Below are 26,600 nucleotides of genomic sequence, written 5' to 3'. Positions count from 1 at the left end.
TTTCTTTCCTTTAGCAGTGAATTCAAAAGGTTAGTTAAAAACTAAATTTGTACTTTTGTTGTTCTTGTTAATGTTATGTTACAAGGAAATAACAGGTGAGGAAAAAGGAGGGTGCCACAAAAAAACGAAATTAACTGCATAGCCACAGAAGGGGTTATGAAGAGATCACCCTGACTTGCCAGCAGTTTCAATTGCATTTCTGATTTGTAGTGTGAGTCAAGGTGGATTTTTTTAAATGAAAGATTATTTTTTAGATAGAAAAGTAAAATTATTGCAGTCATATACATCATGGTAATTCAACCAAAACTAGCAACAAAATCACATCCATGCCAAAAACTAAATTTACCATAAACCACAGGTGACAAAACTATCTGTGACCCCAGCGTGCATTTCTTCATCTTCACTAAGACATGTATTACTCAATGTCCCCACCTCCCACTCTCGCCTTGCAGACTCACAAGACTAACATCCATCACTGACAAATCGGTAAACCCATCTGTTCCAAAAATGCTTGTCAATTAAACTTGAATGCTGAACATACACATACATTTGGAAATAAATGTCCTATAGAAAAATGTGAAAAGAAAAAAAAAAGTCAAACACAACCATCCTGAAATAGCAACACTGAGAAAGATGGTGAACTGCTTACAAGGCTAAGTTCTTTGGATTTGGAGGAAGGAGTACTGCTGGAGGATGCAATTGAGGCTGGGCTGATGGGGGCATCTTTCTTGAGCAGGCGAGTCTTGTCCAGGCCATTCTCTCTGGGGGAATGTGCTGGGCTCCCTCGAGGGGAAGAGGGATCCTACAAAGTAACATCTCAGGTATTAATGCAGCACAGAACATTCACAATGCTGGAGTACTTGGGTGTGGACGTTTCTAACTGTAAGTATTTAATAGCTTAGAAGTGCAAAATGTTCTGGAATAGATAAGAGTCACTGAATCACTGAAGAAAATATTTATTATCGAGGTCAAAGAAAATACTACAAATTTACAGTATTTATTTAAAACAAAAATCCAAACCCTAAAATTGGCAAGTCACTTGTCAATAAGATCTATAGGCTAACACAGAGGTCTGGTGTGCATTTGTGGTGGTAGCAAAACACACTTGCACATCACAGAAAGTAATCACAATAACGAGCATCGGTAACATAGAAAGTCAGTAATACGCAAATTTTCCAAGTAAATATAAAGCAGGTCCTTTTAAAAATTAAGAAAACATTGCAGATACCAATTCTTAGGCCACTAGTCATTGTTAAAGCTGGGTAAAAATAGGAAGTTAAATGAGTTGTAAACATACCTCATTGGAAACATCAACCACCAAGTTGTCATCACTCTTCTCACCATCGCTGTCCTGTATTGACAAGTGACAAGTATTATCTCCTCCCCCAGTTTAAAAAAAAAGAATCACACTAGTTAAGTCCAGACTAACTGGTCATGTCTTATAAAAATGAACTGTACCAAACGATGCTAAACACTCTACAGTGTACTATGTCCTTTAATTCTCATGCTGGAAGCTCTGAGGTAGGTAGTATGATGATTCCATTCTACAGTTTGAAAAATTGAAGCTTATAGCTTCCTTGTTACTCTATACTATCAGCAGCAAACTGGCACACCCACACTGAACCTGCCTACACATGGGTATGATGTATTCTGTTAGTGTTTTTAAAAAAACTGGGTAAGTAGCCATAATTTTAAAATTGGCAGTTTTCAGATGAAAATCCTTATTTTCAGCCTCCGTCCCTCCCCTCTCCCCCCCCCCCCACCCCGTTTGCCCCTCAGGCCTGCAGTCCTGCTAGGCATCATCACAGGAGGTGAAGTGGGGACTGCTTGCTTCCATCCCTGTCCCATCTGGCTTGCTCCCTTTACTATGCAACCAAAAGAACCAGTCACTGAAGAAAAATGAGTGTCAACCAATGCCAGGGACATACTGGATGTCTCTGCAAGTCCCAGGCCATAGACTCTGTACTCCTCAGCACAGGAGGTCATCTAAACATTGTAATAGGTTTCCTATGATTTTATATTTTTCTTTAACATTTCTAGCTGTCCACAAAAAATTCAGCCACCTGGAAATATATGGAGGGAAACAAATACATCTATAGAAATAATAATATGGAATACCCAAGTTTTCTATTAGTTGCCAGATAAAGCACTCTGTTCTCATCACATACATGTGTGCACTACTGCACCCATACAGGACTTCAGGCTAATCAGTTAAGACAAAACTTTGTCTGCAATAAATTTCCTCCCCTTCTAGGATGTTGTTATCCTGTATTCTAGTTTTGGCTGGTAACAGTTAAAGGGCAACATGGCCATAGATAAAAAGCAAGGTAAACTGGCCTCCCCCAAAGCAAAGGTGAATGAACCTACATAACGAGCTGCAATTTCCTTTTCTTCAGTTTTCTGCTTTTTGCTATCAGAGGAGTAGTCTGTGGAGTTTCTGTGCTTCTCAGCACCTCGGAAACTGGCTGACGGGGATACTGAAGAGCTCTGCAATTAGAAAGGGAAGCAGAGTTGAGAGACCATCAGCCATTAAACAGTGTGGGTTTTCTTTTTAATTTTTATTTTTTCTTTATTGATTAAGGTATTACATATGTGTCCTTATCTCCCATTGCCCCCCTACTCCCCCTCGCTCGTGCCCTCACCCCCCAGTGTCTGTGTCCATTGGGTATGCTTAAATGCATGCATACAAGTCCTTTATCATTTGAGACTTTATCTCCTTTTTGTTCTTTAGTACACACTTGCAAAGCTGGTAACAAGAAATAGGAGAGAGGAGGAAGTGAAAGGAAAAAGAAAACAGATATATAGAGAAAAACAAGGAGAAAAAGGGAAAAGGAGCAAGAAAAAAGGAAAAAAACAAGACAGAATCAGAGATGAGACAGAGGAATAAAAAGGAGGCAGGGAATAGTGCAAACTCCAAAGACAGAGAACGGTTATGTCTAAAGGAGTTGCATATATTAAACTATTAAAGGAGCTTTAGAGAACTGAGAAAGGAGGCAAATACAAGAGAAAAAGTAAGGAAGAAAAGGCAGGCTTCTTTTTTTGAAGTTGGCTGGTTAATGGGAAGTCAGTATTTTAAGGCTCTACAGAGAAACTGAATAATTTAGAGGTCAACTTGAGAGATAATTAGTAGTTCTTCAATGAAAAAAAAAAAGAGGAGAGGTACTCTTTGGGGATTTAAGCATCCTAATATGATGAACATGTGCACAATTTACAGAATTTTGGTTCATCCCACACCTTAAGGGCTTGGGAGATGCAGTGACAGATTAAAACAAAACAATAAAACTTACACCTGCAAAAATACACTTTTTTCCTTTCTGACTCCTAGAACTATTATAACCCCATTCCTTTTTCTCTCTGGAATCCCAGGAACCCCATTAGGTCCAGGGAATTGAGGAAAGTGGTTCCTCCCTCGGGATCAAGGTCAGGGGCAATCTGTATGAGCTCATGTCACCTCTGTCATCTCTGCTCTTCCAAAGAGCTCTTAACCTGAGAAGTCCCATACACAGAAAACAAATACCACAGACAAGATCTGAAGCACATAGAATGAATAAGTCTGTCTGCCATTAAGGCCAAGTGGTTACTGGGCACATCTAGATTGCATTAGAGCTTAAACCCATAGATGAAGAAGTAAAGAAAGCATTGATAAAAACTGGAACTAACCTTAAGAACTAACTAAGTGGCTAGTGACTCAGCTTCAGAAAGACCAAACCAAAGCTCTACATAAAGATGAGGTATAAGAGAAGGCTCAGGGATGAGTGCAAGGCTAACCTGCTGAGGGAGGACTGAAAAGACCTGAGGAGCCAGTCCCTCAGTAGGCACCAGGGCAAGACTCTAAGTGCCAAATTAGCCCAACCTGAGGTCCCAAAGGGCTGATTTAAAGGGCAAGAATACTTGAAGATAAGAACAACAGTTCTAGGAAGAACAACGAATCACCACAAGAATATCCTTGCCTGGCATCCACATCAGTTCAGAAAATTGTTCAGTGAAGGTCTTCCATAAAATTAACTCCTTAGCAAAATAGCAGACATTTGTCGTAGCAATATCTTTACCAACACCACTCCTAGGGCGATGGAAACTAAGAAGAAAATAAAGAGGACTACATCAAAATAAAAAGCTTCTGCAAAGCAAAGGAAACCATCAACAAAACAAGAAATCCCACTGCATGGGAGAACATATTTGCCAATGTTATCTCCAATAAGGGTTTAATCTCCAAAATTTATAGGGAACTTATACAACTTAACCAAAGGAAGATAAACAACCCAATCAAAAAATGGGCAAAGGACCTAAATAGACACTTTTCGAAAAAGGACTACAGAAGGCCAGGATACATATGAAAACATGTTCAAAGTCACTAATCATCTGAGAGATGCAAATCAAAACAACAATGCAGTACCATCTCACACCTGTCAGAATGGCTATCATCAACAAATCAACAAAGGACAAGTGCTGGAGAGGATGCTGAGAAAAAGGAACCCTCTTGCACTGCTGGTGGGAATGCAGACTGGTGCAGCCACTGTGGAAAACAGTATGGCGTTTCCTCAAAAAATTAAAAATGGAACTGCCATTTGACCCAGTAATATCACTTCTAGGTATATATCCCAAGAAAACAGAAACACCAATCAGAAAGGATATATGCACCCTTATGTACATAGCAGCACAATTTACCATAGCTAAGATTTGGAAACAGGCCTAAATGCCCATCTGCAGATGAGTGGATTAGAAAACTGTAGTACATCTACACAATGGAATACTACGCTGTGGTAAAAAAGAAGGAATTCTTACCATTTGCAGCAGCATGGATGGAACTGGAGAGCATTATGCTAAGTGAAATAAGCCAGTCAGAGAAAGATAAATATCACATGATCTCACTCATTTATGGAATACTAGAGGCCCAGTGCACGAAATTCGTGCACGGGAGGTCCCTCAGCCCAGCCTGCACCCTCTCCAATCTGGGACCCCTCGAGGGATGTCCGACCGCCCGTTTAGGCCCGATCCTACTGGGATCAGGCCTAAACGGGCGGTCGGACATCCCTCTCACAATCCAGGAATGCTGGCTCCCAACTGCTCGCCTGCCTGCCTTCCTGATTGCCCCTAACCACTTCTGCCTACCAGCCTGATCACCCCCTAACCACTCCCTGACAGCCTGATTGATGCCTAACTGCTCCCCTGACAGCCTGATTGCCCCTAACTGCCCTCCCCTGCAGGCCTGGTCCCCCCCAACTGCCCTCCCATACAGGCCTGGTCCCCCCCAACTGCTCTCCCCTGCAGGCCTGGGTCCCCGACAACTGCCCTTCCCTGCAGGCCCAGTCGCCCCCAACTTCCCTCCTCTGCTGGCCTGGTCACCCCTAACTGCCCTCCCCTGCTGGCCTGATCACCCCCAACGGCCCTCCCTTGCAGGCCTGGTCCCTCCCAACTTTCCTCCCCTGCTGGCCATCTTGTGTCCAGATGGGGGCAGGATCTTTGACCACATGGGGGCAGCCATCTTGTATGTTGGAGTGATGTTCAATTTGCATATTACTCTTATTAGATAGGATAGAGGCCTGGTGCATGGGTGGGGGCCAGCTGGTTTGCCCTGAAGGGTGTCCCGGATCAGGGTGGGGGTTCCCTTGGGGTGTGGGGCAGCCTGGGCGAGGGGCCTGTGGTGGTTTGCAGGCCGGCCATGTCCTCTGGCAACCCAAGCGGAGGCCCTGGTATCTGGGATTTATTTATCTTCTATAATTGGAACTTTGTAGCCTTGAGTGGAGGCCATGGCAGGCCAGGAAGTGTGGGGGAAACCCAAGCCTCCTGCTCGCTCTGTGGCCGCAGCCATTTTTGTTGGGATCTATTTATCTTCTATAATTGAAACTTTGTAGCCTTGAGCAGAGGCCAGGGCCGGCCAGAGTGGGCAGAAAGCTTGGCTTCCTCCATCGCCGGGAAAACCCAAGCCTCCTACTTGCTCTGTGGCCAGCCACCATCTTGGTTGGGTTAATTTGCATACTTGCTCCTGACTGGCTGGTGGATGTGGCTTGTGGGTGTAGCAGAGTGATGGTTAATTTGCATGTTTCTCTTTTATTAGTGTAAACAATGAACATCATACACTGATGAAAAGAAATAGATACCAAGACAAAGAAGCATCTAACAGACTGTCAAACTACAGCAGGAAGGCAGGGAAGGGTTGGGGAGGAGGGCGTAAGAGATCAACCAAAGGACTTGTATGCATGCATATAAGGACAACCAATGGACACAGACACTGGAGGGGGGGGGGGGGGATGGGGTGAGGACATGTGCTGGGGAATAGAGGAGGCTGGGGGGAGTCAATGGGGGAAAAAGGAGACATATGTACTACTATTTATAATTCTTTAAACAAAAAAATTAATAAATGAAATAAAAAATAATAAAATTAACTCCTGTACTTTTTTTCTTTTAGTTTGCTAGTAATAATTAACATTTATAAAGATACACAAAATTTCTAAGGACCTTTTAATTTACTATGGGAGGCAGTGTGATAACCAGAACTTTGGGCTCTATATTCTGTTTTACTCCCATGGTACCATGATGCCACACATTCCTTTTTGGCTAAACTTTCCAAGCATGTTGTTAGAGGAAAACCAATAAACTTTTCCCTCACCTGGGTTGGTGTAGCTACCAAGAGATCACCCCTAGTGATCATCTGTAGTGATGACAACTCCACCACCAGCTCCAAAGGCAGGGATGTAAGGTGGGAGTTTAGAGGAGGAGAACCATCAGAATGACCAGTGAGTGGGTTCCCACTAATAGGAATTCTTCCTTCCTGTACCAGTTCCTCTCAAGGTTTTTTATAAATACTCTTCATGCATGCACCAAAACCCGTAACTATCCATATCAAACGTTCATCCTTAAGCTTAGTGGCAGAAAAGATGGCAAGCATTATTTAGTATAGATGAAGACTGAAACAAAACATTAGAAGCCGAACGATTTTAAAAGTGGATTGCTTCTTAACTATCATATATCTCCAGAGTCCTCCATCCCAAGACATAAGACTTGGTTCAATGCTTCTGCTTTGCTTTCACACCATGGCTCAATGACTCAGGTTTTCATGACCATTGCTCCACTGAAATCATGCACACAACCATCATCTGTGAGTTACCACAGTTAATGCCAGAACCCATATCTCGTTTCTCCCCTCTCCAGTCTATCCTCTACATTTCTGGGACTCATACTTCCCAGATATTCAACAAACTGAATCCCTAAAAAAAGCAACAAGTGGTTTCCCACCATCCAAATTTCTGAATTGAGTTTCTTTCCTAAAGGCCTTCATTTCTTGCCCTGATGCAGGGTCCTGGCTTTTCTCAGCACTATGAGCTTACTGTTCCCCATTCTCCGTGTATTTATATTGCATCTATAGTCTTTTTGCCAGGCTCCCGAGAAAGCCCTTTCCCTCAGCATCTTTTGAAATTTCCTCATTCTTAAGAACCAGCTTTGCCCTAACCGGTTTGGCTCAGTGGATAGAGCGTCAGCCTGCGGACTCAAGGGTCCCAGGTTCCATTCCAGTCAAGGGCATGTACCTTGGTTGCGGGCACATCCCCAGTAGGGGGTGTGCAGGAGGCAGCTGATTGATGTTTCTCTCCCATCAGTGTTTCTAGCTCTCTATCCCTCTCCCTTCCTCTCTGTAAAAAATAAAATATTAAAAAAAAAAAGAACCAGCTTTACTAACATTTTTCAAAGCTTCAGACACTGGTAGGTAGAATTAATCACTCATCCCTCTGTTCCCTTAACATTTTGTTCACCCAAGGAACAGAGCCCTGATTATAATTTTATGGCTACTTGTTTGCAAGGCCTCTTCCCACTCCAGGCTGTAGGATCCTGGGGGCAGGGGAAGCTGGCATAGGGAGCAGCACAGAACTGCCCAGAAATGTTTTTTAACATAAATGACAAAACATCCCCTCTGCATATTCCTTAATCTTAATCCCAAATTCATATGATACAGTCCCCTTCAGATTGGCCTCTAGGCTGAACAGTTCCAAGGGAAACCATTTGCTACAGTAAGATCTGAGTAGTGATGCCCCTTGGAACTGGCAATTTGGAATCTCTGTCTCTTCTTCACCTTTACTACTTCACTACTTCTACAATTGATTTTAGCCAAAAGACCGAGAAGTGATAACCTACTTCTAAATGCCTTAATCCTACTAACTTGATATTTTAAAAAATTAATGTACCTGTGTATGATTAATAACTATCTGATTACTTTGATTCTGATATACTTTATTGAAAGTTATTTCCACTCTATCCAAAAGGACAAATTGATTTGTAAACAATGATTAAGTACTTTCTTAAAAGTTAATACTAAATGATAATGCTTATTTAGATTTTTATGCTTATTTATTGGCACACACATACAAATAGCAGTATTTTATTTGTGAATTTTACTGTAGATCAGAGGTACATGTTGGAGTTTCCTGGTAGAACAATAAAGTAGTTAATTATCACTAGCATTTAAAGGTTAAGCTGAACAATGGGCACTGGAGCAATAAGTGCTGTTTAATAGCATGATTTCTTTGGAATCAAATTGGACTTGGCATGGACTCTCATGAATCTTACAAACGCACCATTCTGCCACTGAAGACCACCTCAGTCTTTGCTGGGATTGTGAACAGGAGGGATTAAATAAATGCTGATAAAGACAACATCACACTTTTACAAGAAACACTTATTTTAATTTCTTTATTCTTATTTTAAAAGCTTACTTAGGTGAGCCATTTCCCTCCCTTACTACATAAGAAACTATTGGAGCTGCATCATGATTCTGTAAAAATCTACACATCTAGAAACATTAAACATAAATCTTTTCTTACTACAGTTTGATCATGTAAATATACTAGCAAATTTGTTATGAACAGAAAGCCTGTGGCCAATCTAAAGAGGGCAAAATACCTTAAATGTGAATATTTAGTAAAAAGCTCTGAAAAAGAAAACAATCACCTAGAATTAACTTTTAAAAAAGCTCTGTATTTTTAAAAAATTAACACTTCTATTGGAATATTAAAAAGAACAAGATAGAGGTTTAATGAAAGAAAAAGAGGAGGGAAATAAACAAGGAGAAACTAAAGGGAAATAATTTATAAGCCTTATTCTATGGAAAATCCTAATTGCTTTGTTAGTAAAAGATAAGCTTTAAAGATAGTTATAGGTAACACTAGAGGCCCAGTGTACAAAATTCGTGCACTGAGGGGGGGGGAAGGGTCTTCTCAGCCCAGCCTGTGCCCTCTCGCAGTCCGGAACCCCTCGCTTCTTACCCCCCGCCTGCTCGCTGTTCCTTACTGCTTGGCTTGCTGCTCCTTAGCGCTGCCGCCGCTGCTGCTGCGATTGCCAGCCCTGAGCCTGGATTCTGGCTGAGTGGCGCTTCCCCTGTGGGAGCTCAATGACCACCAGGGGGCAGCTCCTGCATTGAGTGTCTGCCCACTGGTGGTCAGTGTGCATCATAGCAACCAGATGTTCTGGTTGTTCTGCCATAACGGTCGCTTAGGCTTTTAATATATAGATTACAAATCATGTTTATCTCAAAATGAGAAAAATTATAGATCCTAGTTTGAAATCCAACCTAGACTTAGTAAGGCTGTTTGACAAGTCGGCTGGAAAAGTGATACCTCCAGCAATCTAAAGAGATGACTCGCCCCTTCACTTTATTCCTCTGCCACCTCATGATCAAAGATGGCCTTGTATAAGAAAGAGTTCTATAAAAACCATTACCCCTAGAAAAGGTAGTATTGTTATAATTAGCTAATTTTAATAACAGGGCACACACAGACTTTACTAGCAGGCAAGAGCATCCTCAGAGTCAGACTGCCTGGGTTTGAGTCTAGAGTCTTCCACTTAATAGGTGTGTAGCCTTGGGGATGCTGCTGTTTCAACCAGTCTGTGGTCAACAATACCCCACCCTCTTCCTCAACTGCACTGCTTTGGAGAACTAAGTGAAAGAATCCACATAAGGTACAAGGCACTGTCCCAGGCAGACAACTGAGCCCTCTACAATAGCAACTCAGCACTATGCTGTGGATTGCCCTCTATTTTAAGCCTCACATAAGGACTACTATAGGTATTTGTGTAGCACTACCCTTCAGCATAGATATACAAATAGTCCATAATGATAGGGTTTCAATAGGCTACTATTAACCAAAATATCTCCTTTCAACAATCACAGTAAGCTTTTGGTTTAATACTACAGGCAGGACTATAAATACCACCTCCACACTGGACTTTCTAATTTGACTTCAAATGCACATCAAGCTGATTCCGCTTTCCCTATGCATAGGTTCAGCGCTCAGACTTCCCTGCTTACTTAGAAGATTCCAACCAGAAAGAATATGCTAAAGGCCAAGTGGACAACCAGGATCAAGAACTCTAAACTCCTTTGTTACTTATGTGTCCATCAGCTACGGCCTTCAAATACCCCATCTACTTGGCACTAAATTGTAAATCTGTTTCAAACAGATAAAGGGGATGATAACAGGGCAGAGGGCACCACAAAAATCTACTCTACCTGTAGTTTATTCTGTACAGGAATTAGTTTTGTCAGGAACAATTCAGGGGGAGTCTGTTTATGGCAGTGGGGATGGGTAGGAGGGGGAGGACAGAGTCATAAGCCTTGTAGAACCTTTATTGATGCTATAACCAAAGTACCCAATCACCATTTCCTCTGCAAAAGACCAATAACTAGAGCAGAGACGAATATTGGTGACTTTCTTGAATTCAGAAAGGTCAATATACTCCTGGAGTTCCGCAGGGACTCAACCCACTCCTAAGCAGAAACAAACTCACAACCACAATCTGGTCACCAGTCCTCAGGCATTTCAGTTACAAAATACTTTCAACAAGTCCTGAAGAAAAAAGAGTATTCTGAATAAACCTATGTACAGCAAACCTCATCCCAGTGCATTTCTGATTGAGATTTTATGTAAACAAAATGTTTACATGTTCCTGTACATAGAGCTCTTTTTAACTGATAAAACATTTTAAAATTTATTATCTAAGGGAATAACCAGGAGAGATGAAAAAAATAATCCTCAACTGGGAAAAAGTAAATATAAGAACTTTTAAAAAAATTATTTGGTCAAAATGCACATCTCTTACTGCCTGATAACACATGCAATTATATGTAAATTAGCTAAAAATGTCTAACATGTTAGTGGTGAAATACTTGACTATGGTGTCAGTTTATTGCTCATTACAATAAAGCTTTTTAAAATTAAAGAAGTCATTAAAAACACAATCTATATATAACCCTCAAAGAACTCACTTTTTTCAAATTAATGTAAATCAAAATTAATCTTCAAAAATGACTGGGACTTTCTGCAGACCTGCCCTTGCTAAAACAAGATTTAATATAATCTCCATATAAAGTAATGGGTCTGTTCTTAATAAAGGTTTCACCTTCTATAACATTTCATGAACAACAAGTTCTTTAAAATGTTCCATTGTTGTCTTTGTCTTCCAGCTTCTGCCCGGGTAAGAGACACTTGGTTTACGATGAATTTCTTTTGCAGGTAATAAAAATTCTATCAAACCAGAGAGGCAGTAGCCACAATGGTCATGCTATGGGTACGCAAGTCAGAGAACCCTGGGCTCAAAGCCAGGCTGTACCATTTGTTGTACGACCACGGGCAAGCTAATGAATCTCTCAAAGCTTCCGTTTCCCGGTGGGTAAAACGAGGATAACAGGAGTACTTCTTTGGAAGGCTGCTGCGAGGATTCAGGAGTGCTTGCATGCTATGAAGCACAGCACCCAGCACCACGAAGAGCTACTGCTCATGTGGAACCCACCACACAAACGTAGTCCACTTATGGATTCACTCAGTATTTACTGAATACCCTTGCCCTCCAGTAAGGATCCCTGAGGTGAAAATACTTACTGATAAAATACAGAAGTCCTACATAGTTTTTTCCTTTGTGTGGTACAATATACAGCACTCCAGTATTCAGTCACTCATGTTTTGTTGCCATGGATTCAGCATTATGTATTACTTGGTCAGGATAAAATGCTGTAATAATTTATAAGGCATCAATAAAATTGATTTTAAATTAGAACATTATCTTAATGTCCTCTTGGGGTTTCTTGACTGTTATTTCCTCTTCCTGGAATAAAGCTGTTGGATCCACCCCAGAAATTTCATTAAATACTGTTACTTTAGCTGGTGAGCTGAGCTGCTGGAACAAGATGCTTTGATAGCAAAGATATAGGTTTAAATCTTGTGTAGATGCCTTAGTTTCCTCTCGACAGCCATTGGCTGCATGTGGTCCAAAGTGTGGTTCACATGAGGAAGGAACTACAGGAACTGAGAGAGGACAAGTACATTCCCTGACCACTGATGGAGGAGAGCCCAAGCACAAGCTAAATTAGTCAAGTAATCTCACTCCTGAGTTTAGAGATGGCAGAGGATTAACAGCCTCCCACAGACCGTTAAGAAAAAAAAGAAAAAAAGAAAAGCCAGTGTACACAAATGTAGCACAGAAGTCACTTACATCTTTTACTGGTAAACTGACTAATCACCCAAGGCCACTGCATGCTCTCCAATCCAATTGACCTCCTCCAAGTTTGTAAGACCTAACATTCCTACGTGCACTTGTACTCCACCAAGAAATCCCTTCCCTCTACAAATCTTGTATGCAGACACTATGTACATTAATCATATAACTCACCACCTTATTCTGAGATTACTTTTTTCCATTTATCATCTATAAAATATATCCTAAATCATTCATTCACCTATTGCCTTATAATCAATGTTACTAAGTCTCATTGACAAATACGAATCAGTACATGAGTTTGATTGCCCTAAAAACAAGGGGGGTGGAGCCCAAAAATTTCCTTCCTGAATTTTCTGGTAAGGAGAATTGATGTTAGATTTATTCTTATACTGTGCTCTGTTCTTGAATCAAAATATGTACATACTTTTTCTAACAGCTGCTTTGAAAGAAGCTCAAGTAGCGTAGCTAGCTGCTCAGAGAAAATAAGTGACTCAGCTTTAAGACTTGGCAAGCTGTATCTTAATGGACCAGAATCCTCATTTTAGTAACTATTAACATTTATTGAAAAAGGAAGTATTTTCATATTGCTATTTTTTCCCAGTAAACTGTTTTAATCTATCTGAAAGGCTAAACATTTTTTTTCTTCCAAAGTGTTAACTCTACAGAGCATCACATATATCCTTATGTATTATGCATGCAAATGTACTCTATAATCTTAGAGGGTAATTCCACAGGAAAAGAGAAAGAAATGACAGTACATCAATTTAAAGGTAGGATGCCTAGCAGTTTTAGGATTGCTAATCCTTAAAAACTCCAGGTCTTCTTTGTGCCACCACAAAGGGTTAAATAGTTTTTAGTGATCACTTAGTTATTGTGATTTTAAGGCCTTTCATTAAAGTACTAGAGGCCTGGTGCACGAAATTCGTGCATGGGGGGGTGGGAGGAGTGTCCCTCAGCCCAACCTGCACCCTCTCCAATCTGGGACCCCTCGAGCGATGTCCGACTGCCCGTTTAGGCCTGATCCTACTGGCAGTTGGACATCCCTCTCACAATCCAGGACTGCTGGCTTCCAACTGCTCTCCTGCTTGCCTTCCTGATTGCCCCTAACCGCTTCTGCCTGCCAGCCTGATCACCCCCTAACCACTCCCCTGCCAGCCTGATTGATGCCTAACTACTCCCCTGCCAGCCTGTTTGCCCCCAACTTCCCTCCTCTGCCGGCCTGGTCACCCCTAACTGCCCTCCCCTACAGGCTTGATCACCCCCAACTGCCCTCCCTTGCAGGCCTGGTCCCTCCCAACTGCCCTCCCCTGCTGGCCTGATCACCCACAACTGCCCTCCCTTGCAGGCCTGGTCTGTCCAAAATTTCCTCCCATGCTGGCCATCTTGTGGTGGCCATCTTGTGTCCAGATGGGGGCAGGATCTTTGACCACATGGGGACAGCCATCTTGTGTGTTGGAGTGATGGTCAATTTGCATATTACTCTTTTATTAGGTAGGATAGAGGCCTGGTGCACGGGTGGGGGCCAGCTGATTTGCCCTGAAGGGTGTCCCGGATCAGGGTGGGGGTTCCCTTGGGGTGTGGGGCAGCCTGGGCGAGGGGCCTGTGGTGGTTTGAAGGCTGGCCACGCCCCCCCGGCAACCTAAGCGAAGGCCCTGCTATCTGGGTTTTATTTATCTTCTACAATTGAAACTTTGTAGCCTGGAGTGGAGCCAAGCCTTCTGCTCACTCCCAGGCAGCAGCCATTTCTGTTGGGATTTATTTATCTTCTATAATTGAATCTTTGTAGCCTTAAGCAGAGGCCAAAGCAGGCCAGGTCTGCAGAAGCTTGGCTTCCTCCATCGCTGGGGGCAACTCTAGCCTCTTCCTCTCTCCAGCTCCATGGCTGCTGCCATTTTTTGTTGGGATTTATTTATCTTTTATAATTGAAACTTTGTAGCCTGGAGTGGAGGCCTGGGCCGGCCAGGGTATGCGGAAAGCTTGGCTTCCTCCATCGCCAGGGAAACCCAAGCCTCCCTCCTGCTCTCTCCGTGGCCGCAGCCATCTTGGTTGGGTTAATTTGCATATTTGCTCCTGATTGGCTTGTGGGCGTGGCTTGTGGGTGTAACAGAGTGGTGGTTAATTTGCATATTACTCTTTTATTAGATAGGATTGACTTGAGTTGTGTTCTAGAATAGAACTGACAAACAGAAATAGAATGTGAGCTACATATGTATTTTAAATTTTTATAGTAGCCAGATTTTAAAAAAGTTAAAATAAACATGTAAAATTTAAATAAATTTCATTTAGCCCAATGTATCCAAAAACGCCGTCAACATGTAATCAATATATAAATTATTAATGATATATTTTGCATTCTTTTTTAGTACTAGGTCTTTAAAATCTTTGCCCTTACAGCACATCTCAATTTGGACTGGCCATATATTTCTGGTGCTCAATAACTACATGTGGCTTGTGGCTACCATATTAGATGGCATAGGTCTAAAATTTCTTGAATAGGAATCAACACCTATTAATAGAAGCATCTAGTGCATTATAGAAATACAGGCCCAATGTGGCGGCTGCCTCTTTCCTCCAATCTCAGTTGAAAGCCTCTTTTCCTCGGAGTGCTGACACCCCATCTCTTTCACCTCTCAGCACAGGCTTCTGCCAAGAACTCTTTTTCTCAGACTCTGAGTGACTAACCTCTTTTCACCTTTTATATCTCAGCTTTAAATGCCACCTTCTTAGAAAGATCTGGTGAATGATACTATCCAAGATTCCTCCTGAAAATCTCTATCAAAGCCCCCTTTTAAAATTTCCTAGCACTTGTATCACAACTATTATTTTGATTAGAAGTTCCTGGAAGGCAAGGTCTATGCCTGGTTTCATCACATGAAAATCCAGTAATTGCTTTAATGCCTCAATGAACAGCTGCTGAACAAACAAATGAGTACAACACTTGACTTGCTCATGCACCAATGCTTATGCATATGTCTTCCTTATGCCCACATTATTTTCATTATGTTGAGATTAGAGATTAGGCATTCCTAACAGGCATGCACTATTGTATCTTACTTCTTTGTATTCTTAGCACTCCATATGATTGCCAAAGTCAGAAGAATAGCTGTGTGTGTGTGTGTGTGTGTGTGTGTGTGTGTGTGTGTGTGTGTTATATGCAGGGGCATGTATGTGGGCACACCAAAGAAAGGAGACAGCCTTCAAAAGTGGTAATTTTGAAAGTGATATAGCGGTAAAACAATTTTCAGGACTGCATTGATATTAAGAATACAAAAAATAAAAGTGAAACAAAGATCAGAATGGTAACAGGTAGAGAAGAAGGTCAATAGTGTTGCCTTTTCCCTGTTTGCTCCCCTAATCAAATGCACAGGCCCCTTCCCCCAAGGTTAGCATAGGCTTGACCGCTGGGTAGGCATGCAAGAAATATGTGTTGTTGCATAATTGTTATCAGGCCTCCAATTTTTCTCTATTCAAAAAGGGTTAAATTTTCAGCATGAGGGAGACACTTTTCAACTAGTTAGCCCTTGTCCTCATCCTTCATCATGTACTCATCACCTGTTTGTGACCAGGGAGAAACAAATCTCACTCAAGTCTGGCCACTGAAAAGGTAGGATTTAAATGAATCCTGCCTGACTGACCACCGCGTAAAGGGTGCAGCGCCAGCAGTTTTTCTGTGGCCGCTTATTTGGAGAATGGGGATCCCTGGAAATGTCTATCCCTCAAGGAGGTATGCGGTAAAAAGAAAAAAATCCTCAGTACTCCTTTTTTTTTTTTTTCCTGGATAGTAAATCACCACCATACAGGTGATGAAAGAGAAAGCCAAATATAGGGCAGACAGATATAATACTTTTTGTTTTGTTTTTTAAAGAGCTTTACATTGGTCTATTTTTAAATCATAGACCATCATCTAGAACTCTATGTGAATTTTTTATATATAAAGCATTAATGTCAGTTTAACAATGACTTCAGTATATGGAGGAATGAAAACAAATGAGATACAGCTACTTAGAGACATAATTTAAAATCATTCCAAAGAAATGATTTTTAAGCCGCAGCTTTCATTTGACAACTTAGATCTAAAGTTGCGAGGATTTGGACAAAATAAATAAACATTGGAAGAACAGGTCAATTTATCAAACTTGTGCCACAATGACTCTGGTCGAACCATGGCTGAGTTGTTGAAAGGGAAATCAGGTCAAGGTCAAATCTCCCTGCTCCCCTCAAATAATCACAGGTCACTATGGAAAATGTCCCAGAGCTCTGTCTACTTGCCATCCCAAGCAAGTGTGAGTGCTGCTCTGCAGCTTCTACTCCTCTGACCTTTCCCTCCTCCATCTCCCTCCCTTTACCCAGCCCCCACCTGCCAGCAATACCTCTGTCAATACTTAGTCCTGCCAGTTGCACTATGGGCTAAAGAGGTTGTTGACCCTTATTCTAACATGTCCTTTTAGGTTAATTACTTTTGTATACTCAGTGTACCCAGTGACATTTAATCATTATAGTGCTACTCGGGTAAACAGAACTGAATGGAGCCAACTGCAATTTGGCATCGAGCTAAATGGTGCAGTAATAGCAGCATGCTGAAAATGGACAAGAAAATACTCTCACTCACCACACTGAGAAACGAGGCGAATACCATTCGATCAATCACTATTTTATTAAAAAGGAAGAACATCAGCTCAGTGGAATGCCTTTGCTATTTAATAGGAAATATGGCTGGAAGGACATCCTGCACTTTGTAGCATAAGTACACTCCAGTAAGTATTTGCTGAATGAATGAAGATAAAAATAACTACAAGTGTAGGTATGATTTTTGTGGCACGTCAGTCTCTCTCTTCACATGTGTGCGTGTGCGCACACACACAGACAAACACACGCATGCACGCACACATGTACACACATCCCATTATAAGACAGCCCTCTGCTGTCAGCCAACAGTCTACTATCATGCTAGTCTTTTGATTTATAAGCATCCAGGGAACAGGCACCTTGGATGCAAAAGATCCCACAACCTAGTACATACAAAAAAGCATCCAGGACCACAAGATTAATAAAAATGTCATGTCGCAGAACTTTGAGCCATTGACAAAATTTGCTAGAACAGGTACCCATGGCCTTCCTTCTACCGGGAAGAGAGAATGGGTCAGAAAGGCCATTAGCAGCCTTGACAAAGCCAGCCAGACCACTGAAAGCAGGTGACTCTCCAGTACTTTCAATATTAGTTAGTAAATGGAAAAATGAGGCTTTACTCCTCTATCTGAAGAATAATAGGCTCTGCAAGCAAAGGCTCATGTTGTGACGCCAGTCGAGTCATGTAGTGTAGCTGAATGGCTACTCTGTTGCTAGACACTGGGAACACCAAGTGAATAAGGCACCAGTTTCACAGTGCTGTGGGGTCTAGAGGGAAGGGGATGGAATGGAATAATAATTACAGGCTCTAGTGGCAATTTTCAACCTTATTCATCTCATGGCACACATAAATTACTAAAATTCTGCAGCACACCAAAAAATACAGTATTTGCTGATATGACAAAAAAAGGGGTGGAAGGCGTAATTTTGATTCATTCATACCGGACAGCTATTGTTGTGCTGGCTGTTATAATTTTTTAATTTGATAATCTAAGGGAAGAGAGGTCAGTGCCCCTGACTCAATAGTCAGATACTGCACGCTTCACAAATTCTTGTGGCACACCAGTTGAAAATTACTGCTCCAGAGTGAAGAGCACTCAGGTTTTAAATCTCAACTCCAGTACTTATTAACTGTGTACTGGCAATGTTAACCCCTCAAGGCCTCAATTTTCATACCTATAAAACAGAGATAAGGATATTTATCCTACTGAATTGTCATAAAGTCTAAATGAGATAACTACATGAAGTGGCAGGCACACTACCTTCCTTTCATGCTTATTTCTGGAATCTGCCCTAAAAGACAAAGGCCAAGCCTTTACTAGCAACTCAACCCAAACCAGGCACAGCAGGAGGCCTGGAGAGCAGAGGTGAGGCTGTGACTGTTTCCTCTTGGCCTTCCTTTGAAAGAGGTCAATTGGCACTTCCTCAAGCCTTGGATTCTGGGAGAAAACCACTGTCCAGATTCAAACATTTCAGAAGGCATGTTCTTCAGTCTAGGCATCTATCTGCCATCTTGGCTTGGTGCCCCCTTTCAAAGTTCAGCTCTTTCTTCTTATCTGTAGAATGCATGTCAAACCCACCTTTTAGCATGACATTGAATTAAGAGTGACACTGGAACTTGACAAATGGCATCAGGACTAATGGGGTGAGGGAACACAGCATGTATCCCTTCTTAATAACTGAATACCATCAGCTGCTGAATGGAGTCCCAACTATGTGCCAGGCAGTCTGCTGGGCCCTACAGCACTGAGACTCAGAACACAATTAAAGGGTGGAGGAGGACCCTGCCCTCATAGAGCACTCGTTCTAGCAAGGGATGCACAAATAAAGTCAATTAAATTATTATTAATAAAATTAATATTAAAAAAGTACAAATGACAATGTAGTACAAAGGAGATAAATAGAATGCTAAGACTGAGACAAGAAGGTGGTCAGCGGTGGCCTCTTCAGAGAGACAACATTCAGTCTGACACTGAAAACAAATGTTGGAACCAACCATTTGAATAGCCAGAAAAAGAATGCTGTAGACAGAGGGAATGGCCCCTGAATAGTCCCCAAAGGGGAAAACTTAAGGTGATAATGGAGGGACAAGAAGGCTAGGTGTGGCCATGGAAGGAGAGTATAAGGAGACAATGTGGGGAGGAGAGAGGGGCTAGGAAGGGCCCAGCAGGCCATGGTGAAGTTTGTGTTTTATGCAAAGTGCCACCAACGGGGAACAATGAGATGACATACGCGTATGTATTAAAATCTCCCAGGAGTTCTTTAGAAAGTTCTAGGACCAGAGTCAGAGTAATACTTTTAAAAGCACTGCAGAACAGAAGAGACTGTGTTGCCCAATACGAAGCATACACTATAAACCTTAGAGGTGTGCTAAAAATAAAATAGTAAAATTTCCAATCAGCTCATCCAAGCTGAGCTGTCATCACTTTTGGTGTCCCTCCTTAACAAGTGTTGTCAGTGTGGGCTTGAGTGGGCCTGCACGGCAACAGAGCTCTGGAGGGAAGCAGCATCTGCAGAGATGCTGGTGTCTCGGACTGGAAAGGGGTGCTGGAGAAGGGAAGAAGATGGACTGAGAGAGAGATAGAGGTGTAACTCATTGACTCATACAAATATAGGTATGTGTGTGCACATAAGTATGCATGGGTCTAAGTATATATGTATGTGTATAATTAGAATGGAATCAGGTGTGTCAACATAGTGATGTCATCTTCATGCATCTGCAATCTGATATAGGCTCTTATTGGAAAAAGAAAGGGCAGGAGTCTTAGGTAGCCCACAAGAATGCTCCCACCCTCAAGAGGCTCATGGGTTTATTACAGAAGGGAGATATACAACTGGGAGGGTTAGAACTGCTGATCTAATAAACCTGAATTGCATTTCCACAGAGTGGTAGACCAGGTATCTGAGATAGATGCTAAAGCATAAATGCTGATTCTTACTCCAAGAAACTTGGAAAAAAGGAAAAGAAGACACATTTCTGTGATGAACAGTAAACTGAATTATACGAGCACAGGGAGACATGAATAAGAAACGGTGCTCTCAGGTTTCAGAAGTGGGAGTTATCCACTGAGGCTTCCTGTGGGAGACACAGGCCCAGGAACTTTTTGGGATGGGGGAGTAAACACTGTCCTGTCTTGTGGGACAATGGACAAGGTCATGAGCTGGGAGGGATAAGACAAATTGGCAGGTTTCAAACAAAATTCAACCCTGGCTGCTTGTCATAATTACCTATGGAGCTTAAAAAACAAACCAACCCCAAAACAAAACAAAAATAGGCCAGCCCGGGCCCAGCCTGACTCTTTGGAAGCCCCCATATGATTCAGAGGCTGGGAGCCTCTGGTCTTAGAAATACTGAGAATCAGCAGGCACTGTGACTGCTATCAGGTATAAGGTCTCAACAATGAGACCCACCTACCCATTAGCACCCACCACACCTCCAGCCCTTTCAGAGGGCACACAGTTAGCTCGGTGGTAGTGACTACATCTCAGACTTGATCTCCCTGTGGCTGTTCTCCTCAGGATGAACTACATTTAACTAGTAAGAAACAACATATTTCAAAATCAAAGTTTGGAGTTGGGAGAGAGAACAATTCAATCACAACCATGTCACAAAATGAGGCATGATGCTCTTTATATGCTCTCTGAATGCCTGAATGTGGTGTTCCTATGTGTGACCCTACAATGCTGACAAAGTGATGTATTCTGATTGCCATAATTAAAACAATAGCCTCAATAAAGTGGGCATTATGAGATAATTGGCCCTCCTCAGGTATTAAGCAAACTGTGGTAAAAGCCAAGGATACTCATTGCCAAGGTCAATTACAATAATTGCTTATCTGAATTACATTATTGCTATTGTAAACCCCACTTGATTAAAAAAATAAAACTATAAAAACTGATCTAACATACACCACAGGGAAATACATGAGGAGTTCTTGTTGCATGACTACTGGTCATTTAAGAATTCCGGTAAGCAACCTTATCCCTTTAAAGTATGTTTCCTCAGTTTTGCAGTCTGAGTTCACTAGGGAAACATGCCTACCAGACATTAGGGAAGTGGCTCAGAAGGGCAACATGTGTTAACATATAGAAAAATGAAGAGGCTCTAAGCTAATCATATAAACAGTGGGTACAAGAGAAAAACAAATGCCGCAACTCCTTGAGTTGCACCCTTCACCCCACCATCAACACATTACAGGAGTTCACTGCCTTTGCAAAAACGGAGTTTCAGTTAGCCTGGTGGGAAGGTATTTCGCCCTGCACATGCCATTGTCAGCTTGTCTGCATTTCGCCAGGCTCCAGTAACTAATGCTCAACCAGAAAAGAATCAGGAAAAGCTTTGAAGGCCAGAAGAGTGAAAACAGAAATTTTGACCTTCCTTTGGGTAATTGGAATGTATCTGGCAATCGAAGAGTATAAAACTTCTTTTTTAAGCTGTGATTAAACATCAAGACTTTGATGTTTTATACAGTATTTTTTCCCAGTAATTAACTGCGCTAATGAAGTTAATTAGTGGGGGAAGAATGCCGTATAAAACATCAAAGTCTTGATGTTTAGTGTCACCATCAGTTCAACTAAACAGTAATAAAGAAATAATTTCTTAAGCGCATTTATGCATGCTCAGCATTTCTATTTACCAGCTCAAATTGTCTGACAGGAACGTTTTTCAAAATACCCAAAGATGCTATCCACAATGCAACCCCACTGCACTGACAGCAACAACATACCATTTAATGTGGTGTAATTAAGTGGCCAAGAACGCCACATAAAGCAAAAGAATTGAGACATTTAATCATAGTTAGCAGGATGATTATAAATCTACCATTACTGTGTGATGAAGGAATGGGGGAAACTCAAGGCAAATAGCCACAAGAACTATGTAACCTGAAGGAGAATGCTAATTATGCATTGGATAGTGGGTTTAGCTTTAGACTGAGGAAAAAAAGGGAGGGGAGCCAAGCTATAAAACAAGAAGTTCAGACAGCAGATCTATGGAGCACTATCGATGGCACCGAGTGCACTTTGCACTCTCCTCTGAACACAGTATGCTGGGATGGTAAGAATCCCGGAATAAGAAGACCAGCAAGCAGTGGGGCTTCTCATTGTGAAGGTCACAGCTACTAATAGGCTCTACCAAACAAGGCAAGGAAGTTCTCATCTTTAGCTGGGAGGGACCAGAGAAGACATCTAGCCCCTTACTACACACAGTGTGGTGCCCGGTCCAGTAGCACCGAGATGTGAGCGCTTGCTAGAAATTCTGCACCTCTGGCCCCAACTCCCCAGACCTACTGAATCAGAATCTGCATTTTAAGTCACATGTGTGCTTCTTATGCTCATTAAAGGTTGGAGGAGCATCTATCTGCTTCCACCCCTTCACTTCATATAGGAAGAAACCTGAATCCCAAGGAATTACGTAACTCACACAAGGTAACTCAGATCTAGAAGACAATCCAGTCCTCTGACTTTAATAACAGGCACATGAAATGGTGCCTGGATACCGTGAAAAGAAACAAACTGGTTTCTAGAGCAGCAAAACACCATTAATAAAAGAGTACACAAAAGAGGTCAAGGGAATGACAAAGGGGCCTGCTTCATTAAGTCTGACAGATCTGGGTTCATATCTACTTGACTTAGGCCAAGAACTCTATCAAACATGTATGAAGTGAAAACTTACAAATTCTGTAAAAACGAAAGATGAAAAGGACCTCAAAATGTGCCAAAAAAAAAAAAGAAAGAAACTTAGGCTATTTTTTTGAAGGGAGAGGAAGAAGAGAAAAAAAAAAAAAGGCAAATGTGGCATCCAAGGGTCCTCTACATGTGACTGCAAAGGATGTGGATTGCACAAGTCAGGACTGTGACTGTGCCCTGCACAACTGCACGGGCCACCCAAGCCCATGGGCAAGTTTGTTGCTTCATCTAAGATTGGATTGAAAGGTCAATTAGAATTCCAGGGGATAAAAAAAAAAAAAAGGGAATAAGAATGCAGGCTATATAGAAGCCAACTGAGACAATTTCATCAGACTTGTTAATCATATAATGAATGTGTCTCTCCCAATGAAATGTAAGCTCCATGAGAGTAGACACTTTGTTGTCTTTTTTAACCACTATAGCCCCACAGCTATAGGTCAGTGCTGGCACTTGGCTAGGCATGGCATAAAAAAATTTTGAAAACATTTAACACATAACAGTTTTGTGGCTTGTTCTATATAGATGCTGACAGATAAACTTAACTCTTGGGAGCCATATTGGTTTCCTAGGGCTGACCTAACATACTTCCAACAAAGCAGGTAGTTTAAAACAATATAAACGTAAATGTATTCTTCCACAGTTCTGGAGAATAGAGGCCCAAGATCAAGGTGTCTGCAGGGCCACTCTGAAAGTTCTGGGGAAATTCCTTCCTTGCCTCTAGATTCTGGTGGTTGTTGGCAATCCTTGCATTGCTGGGTTTGTGGAAGCATAACTCCAATGTCTGCCCCTACCTTCACATGGCCTTCTTCTTTCTAGTTTATGTACTTCCCTGTCCCCACACCAATTCCCAGTAATGGTGACAATGTCACTGAAGTATCTCAGTAACTATTTCCTCTAGATGACTTTCTCACCATATCCATATGGCCTCAGTGTCAAGATAGAGGCGCCGGCTTTATTAAAACTAGGATCCCTATACAAAAGTTCTCCCATCCATTTCCTGTATCTTTTTGACTCCTGCCTCATCTCTACCTAAGAAATTCAACCTGTAGCCCTTCTCCAAAGACAATATTTACAATACAAAAATGATAAACATGACCATCCAAACATTCTCTGACTCAACTTGAATGAGTGAAGGCAGCAACAAACAAGGTGTGACAGATCCACAAAAATGCTCCTTATGCAATATATGGTGGGTCCTTTAAGACACAGGGCTACTGGGTTGAGGAAAAGCTAAAAGTACATGAGCTATTTCCTTGAAAAAAATATTTTTAAGTTTAATGATATGCCTAAATAATGTGAATGATACATAAATTTTCTTTGTTACTTAGGAGTCAGTATGTGCATCAATAAAGTTTCAATCATGAAGTTACTTCTGATCTAAAACTACTTTTTGGGTAAGCAATAAGCAAACTCAGGACCTTTTCAAAATTCAAGCCAACATAGCTAAGAAGCAGAAATCATACTCTCTTACATCCTATTATTCTGCCAAGAAGTTAAGTGTGATAATTCACATTCAGACATATGACCTTCTGTTCAATTCACATGAGTTATCTTTAGATATTTTGTGACGACTATTCTTGGAATTTAAGTACCTCATAATAAAATCCATCTTTCGTTTTGCTTTTGTTTAGAAAAGGCTTGAATAATCTCCCTAAAATGTTGTTCTGGCAAACACTCTTAAATTATGTAATTCGCCAGGTTCAGTTCTGCTGGTACAATCACTTTCAAAGAAGATGGCTATAATACATTATCATTACAGCCATACAACCCAAGTTGAATTTTCCTTGGCTGAATTCCTAACATTTTAATGCTGAAATTGATCTGTTTTAAAAACATCATGTGAAGGGTTTTTAAATACCATACATGCCCAAGCTCTTTACTTTAAATGCTTTAGAAATGAGCTTGCATAAACAGGAAAAAAAAAATCTGTTCTCTAATCTAGCATTAAGCATATTTTAAAGAACAACAGGCATGTTTCCAAACAAACTCCTGCAGTATACAAATTACCCAGCAGGGATGAGGATAACCTAGGGAAAGCTGACATTTCATCAAAGTTGTCTTGGAAACTATATTCTTTGTATTATTTATAACACAAGAAGTGTGTATTTGGGCATGGGCTATTTCTTTCCCAGCAGTCAGATTGTGAGGCTTCCAAGGTTCTAGTCTAGTGATGAGGAATGGGAGTGTATGTAAGCTCTGAAATTATGCAAGACGTTCATAAGAACATGGGACCACCATGAATCATAACACCAGGCTACAATCTGGTTTCTACTTGGGCACATTTTTCTTTACCTGTAAGACCATTGTGTAGACAAGCTTTAATAGTGGCCACAATTTTTCACACCTCCCTGTATCTACATTTGGCAGTGCTCTGTCATACTGATGTCAGACTTGGTTATGTGACCTGCTTTGGCCAAGGACTCAGTAACACACCTGATGCAAAGAGAGGCCCTCTTGGGCACTGCCACTGTCAAAAGAACAAGCCTGCTGGAGGGTAACGAGATCCCTGGGGAAGAGCCAGGTTACCTGAGCTGAAGACATTCTAGAACACCCAGCTGACTGAAGACACATGAGCAAGTTCAGCCAAGATCAGCCAAGCCCAGCTCAGGGAAAAGGACTTCCCCTGACAGCTGACACAAAGACTAATGAGATGTAACAACTAGCTTTCATTTTATACGTACTAAGTTATGGAAAGGTTTATTACACAGCAATTACTGGCTGATATAACCACTTAATTGAGAATATGCACTATAGAAATAAATGTCCCCTCCCCCTTTTAAGCCATCCATATTAGGAATAGATGAAAATAATGTATATTAAAAAGCAAATTCATGCCTTTCCTGGTTCTCAGCCTCATGATTTCTAATACTTTAAGAAATGAATCAAAATATATAGAAATGGTAAATGATCATAAACTCAAACCAAGTAACATCTGAAAACACTCCCTAATTTTCAGATTGTTTCCACATTTCATTGTATATGCCCTCTGCCCCACAAGTTTGTTAGGATAGTATTACCACCATGTTAGTGATGAGCAAACAGAACTTTAGCAAGATTAAGTGACTGCTTAAGGTCATACAAATACAAAGAAGTAAAACTGGTATTAGAATATAGGACACCTGACTGTAGATCTCAACTGATTTTCACTAATACCCTCATAAGAAATAAGAATATGGCAAGGTCAGTGACATTACTCAACACTTAATCAATTCATAGAGTAATAAAAGAAGATATACTGATGTACCTGAAATAATTCAGAGGAAAAAGAATGTCTCACAGTATGCACCCTAAATTACCTTGATATTCCAGGATTACATAATTTATTCATGTAGCGTAAGTTTTAAAAAATCATTTATTTAAAAAATAGTGACTATTTTCCCAAATCAGTATTTTTTAAAATATTTTCATTATTCAAATTGTGTATACAACTTTGTGAAGCAAAGGAATTTTTAAGATAAAGGGATGAAAGTAATGAATACCATCGTAAAATTCGTCTCGACAGGCATTGTGGAAGCTCTATAATTGGTTTTCTCCACATTTTATTATTAAAATAATTCTCATGTTTATGCTCAGCTTAATTCTATATATCATTTTCATTAAAATTTCTTCCTGAAAAGAATTATGAAGAGGGATAAAAAGCATTCATCTTTTAGGATTAGCATCTCATGAAAAAAACTACCACCTAAGCCCTAGAAGAATGACCATGACTGGAGTCAGTTGACCAAGGAGAAGAGGAACAGAGAATGAAAGAATTCACCTAAAGACAGGGAGGAGTAAATTGGGAATTAAAATCAAACGTTGGGCAA

At 41.1% G+C, this 26,600-nt stretch overlaps 1 protein-coding gene across 5 annotated transcripts in view; it reads right to left on the bottom strand.

The window, feature by feature from the left end:
* LOC308247775 (transducin-like enhancer protein 4) overlaps window positions 1-26,600 on the bottom strand; it is a 149,564-nt gene that overhangs the window by 21,030 nt on the left and 101,934 nt on the right. For all 5 annotated transcript variants that reach the window (XM_080667326.1, XM_080667327.1, XM_080667330.1 and 2 more), the window contains 3 exons: window positions 2,368-2,487; window positions 1,298-1,351; window positions 650-802 (listed from right to left, as the gene is read on the bottom strand). In XM_080667326.1, coding sequence (XP_080523452.1) covers window positions 650-802; window positions 1,298-1,351; window positions 2,368-2,487 — 327 coding nt within the window. The remainder of the gene's footprint in view (window positions 1-649; window positions 803-1,297; window positions 1,352-2,367; window positions 2,488-26,600) is intronic.

This window comes from Plecotus auritus (genome assembly GCF_963455305.1).
Source record: "Plecotus auritus genome assembly, chromosome: 5".
In the NCBI taxonomy this organism is placed as follows: domain Eukaryota; kingdom Metazoa; phylum Chordata; class Mammalia; order Chiroptera; family Vespertilionidae; genus Plecotus; species Plecotus auritus.
Note: the sequence above shows the minus strand (reverse complement) of the source record. Positions and strands in the feature narration are given on the sequence as shown.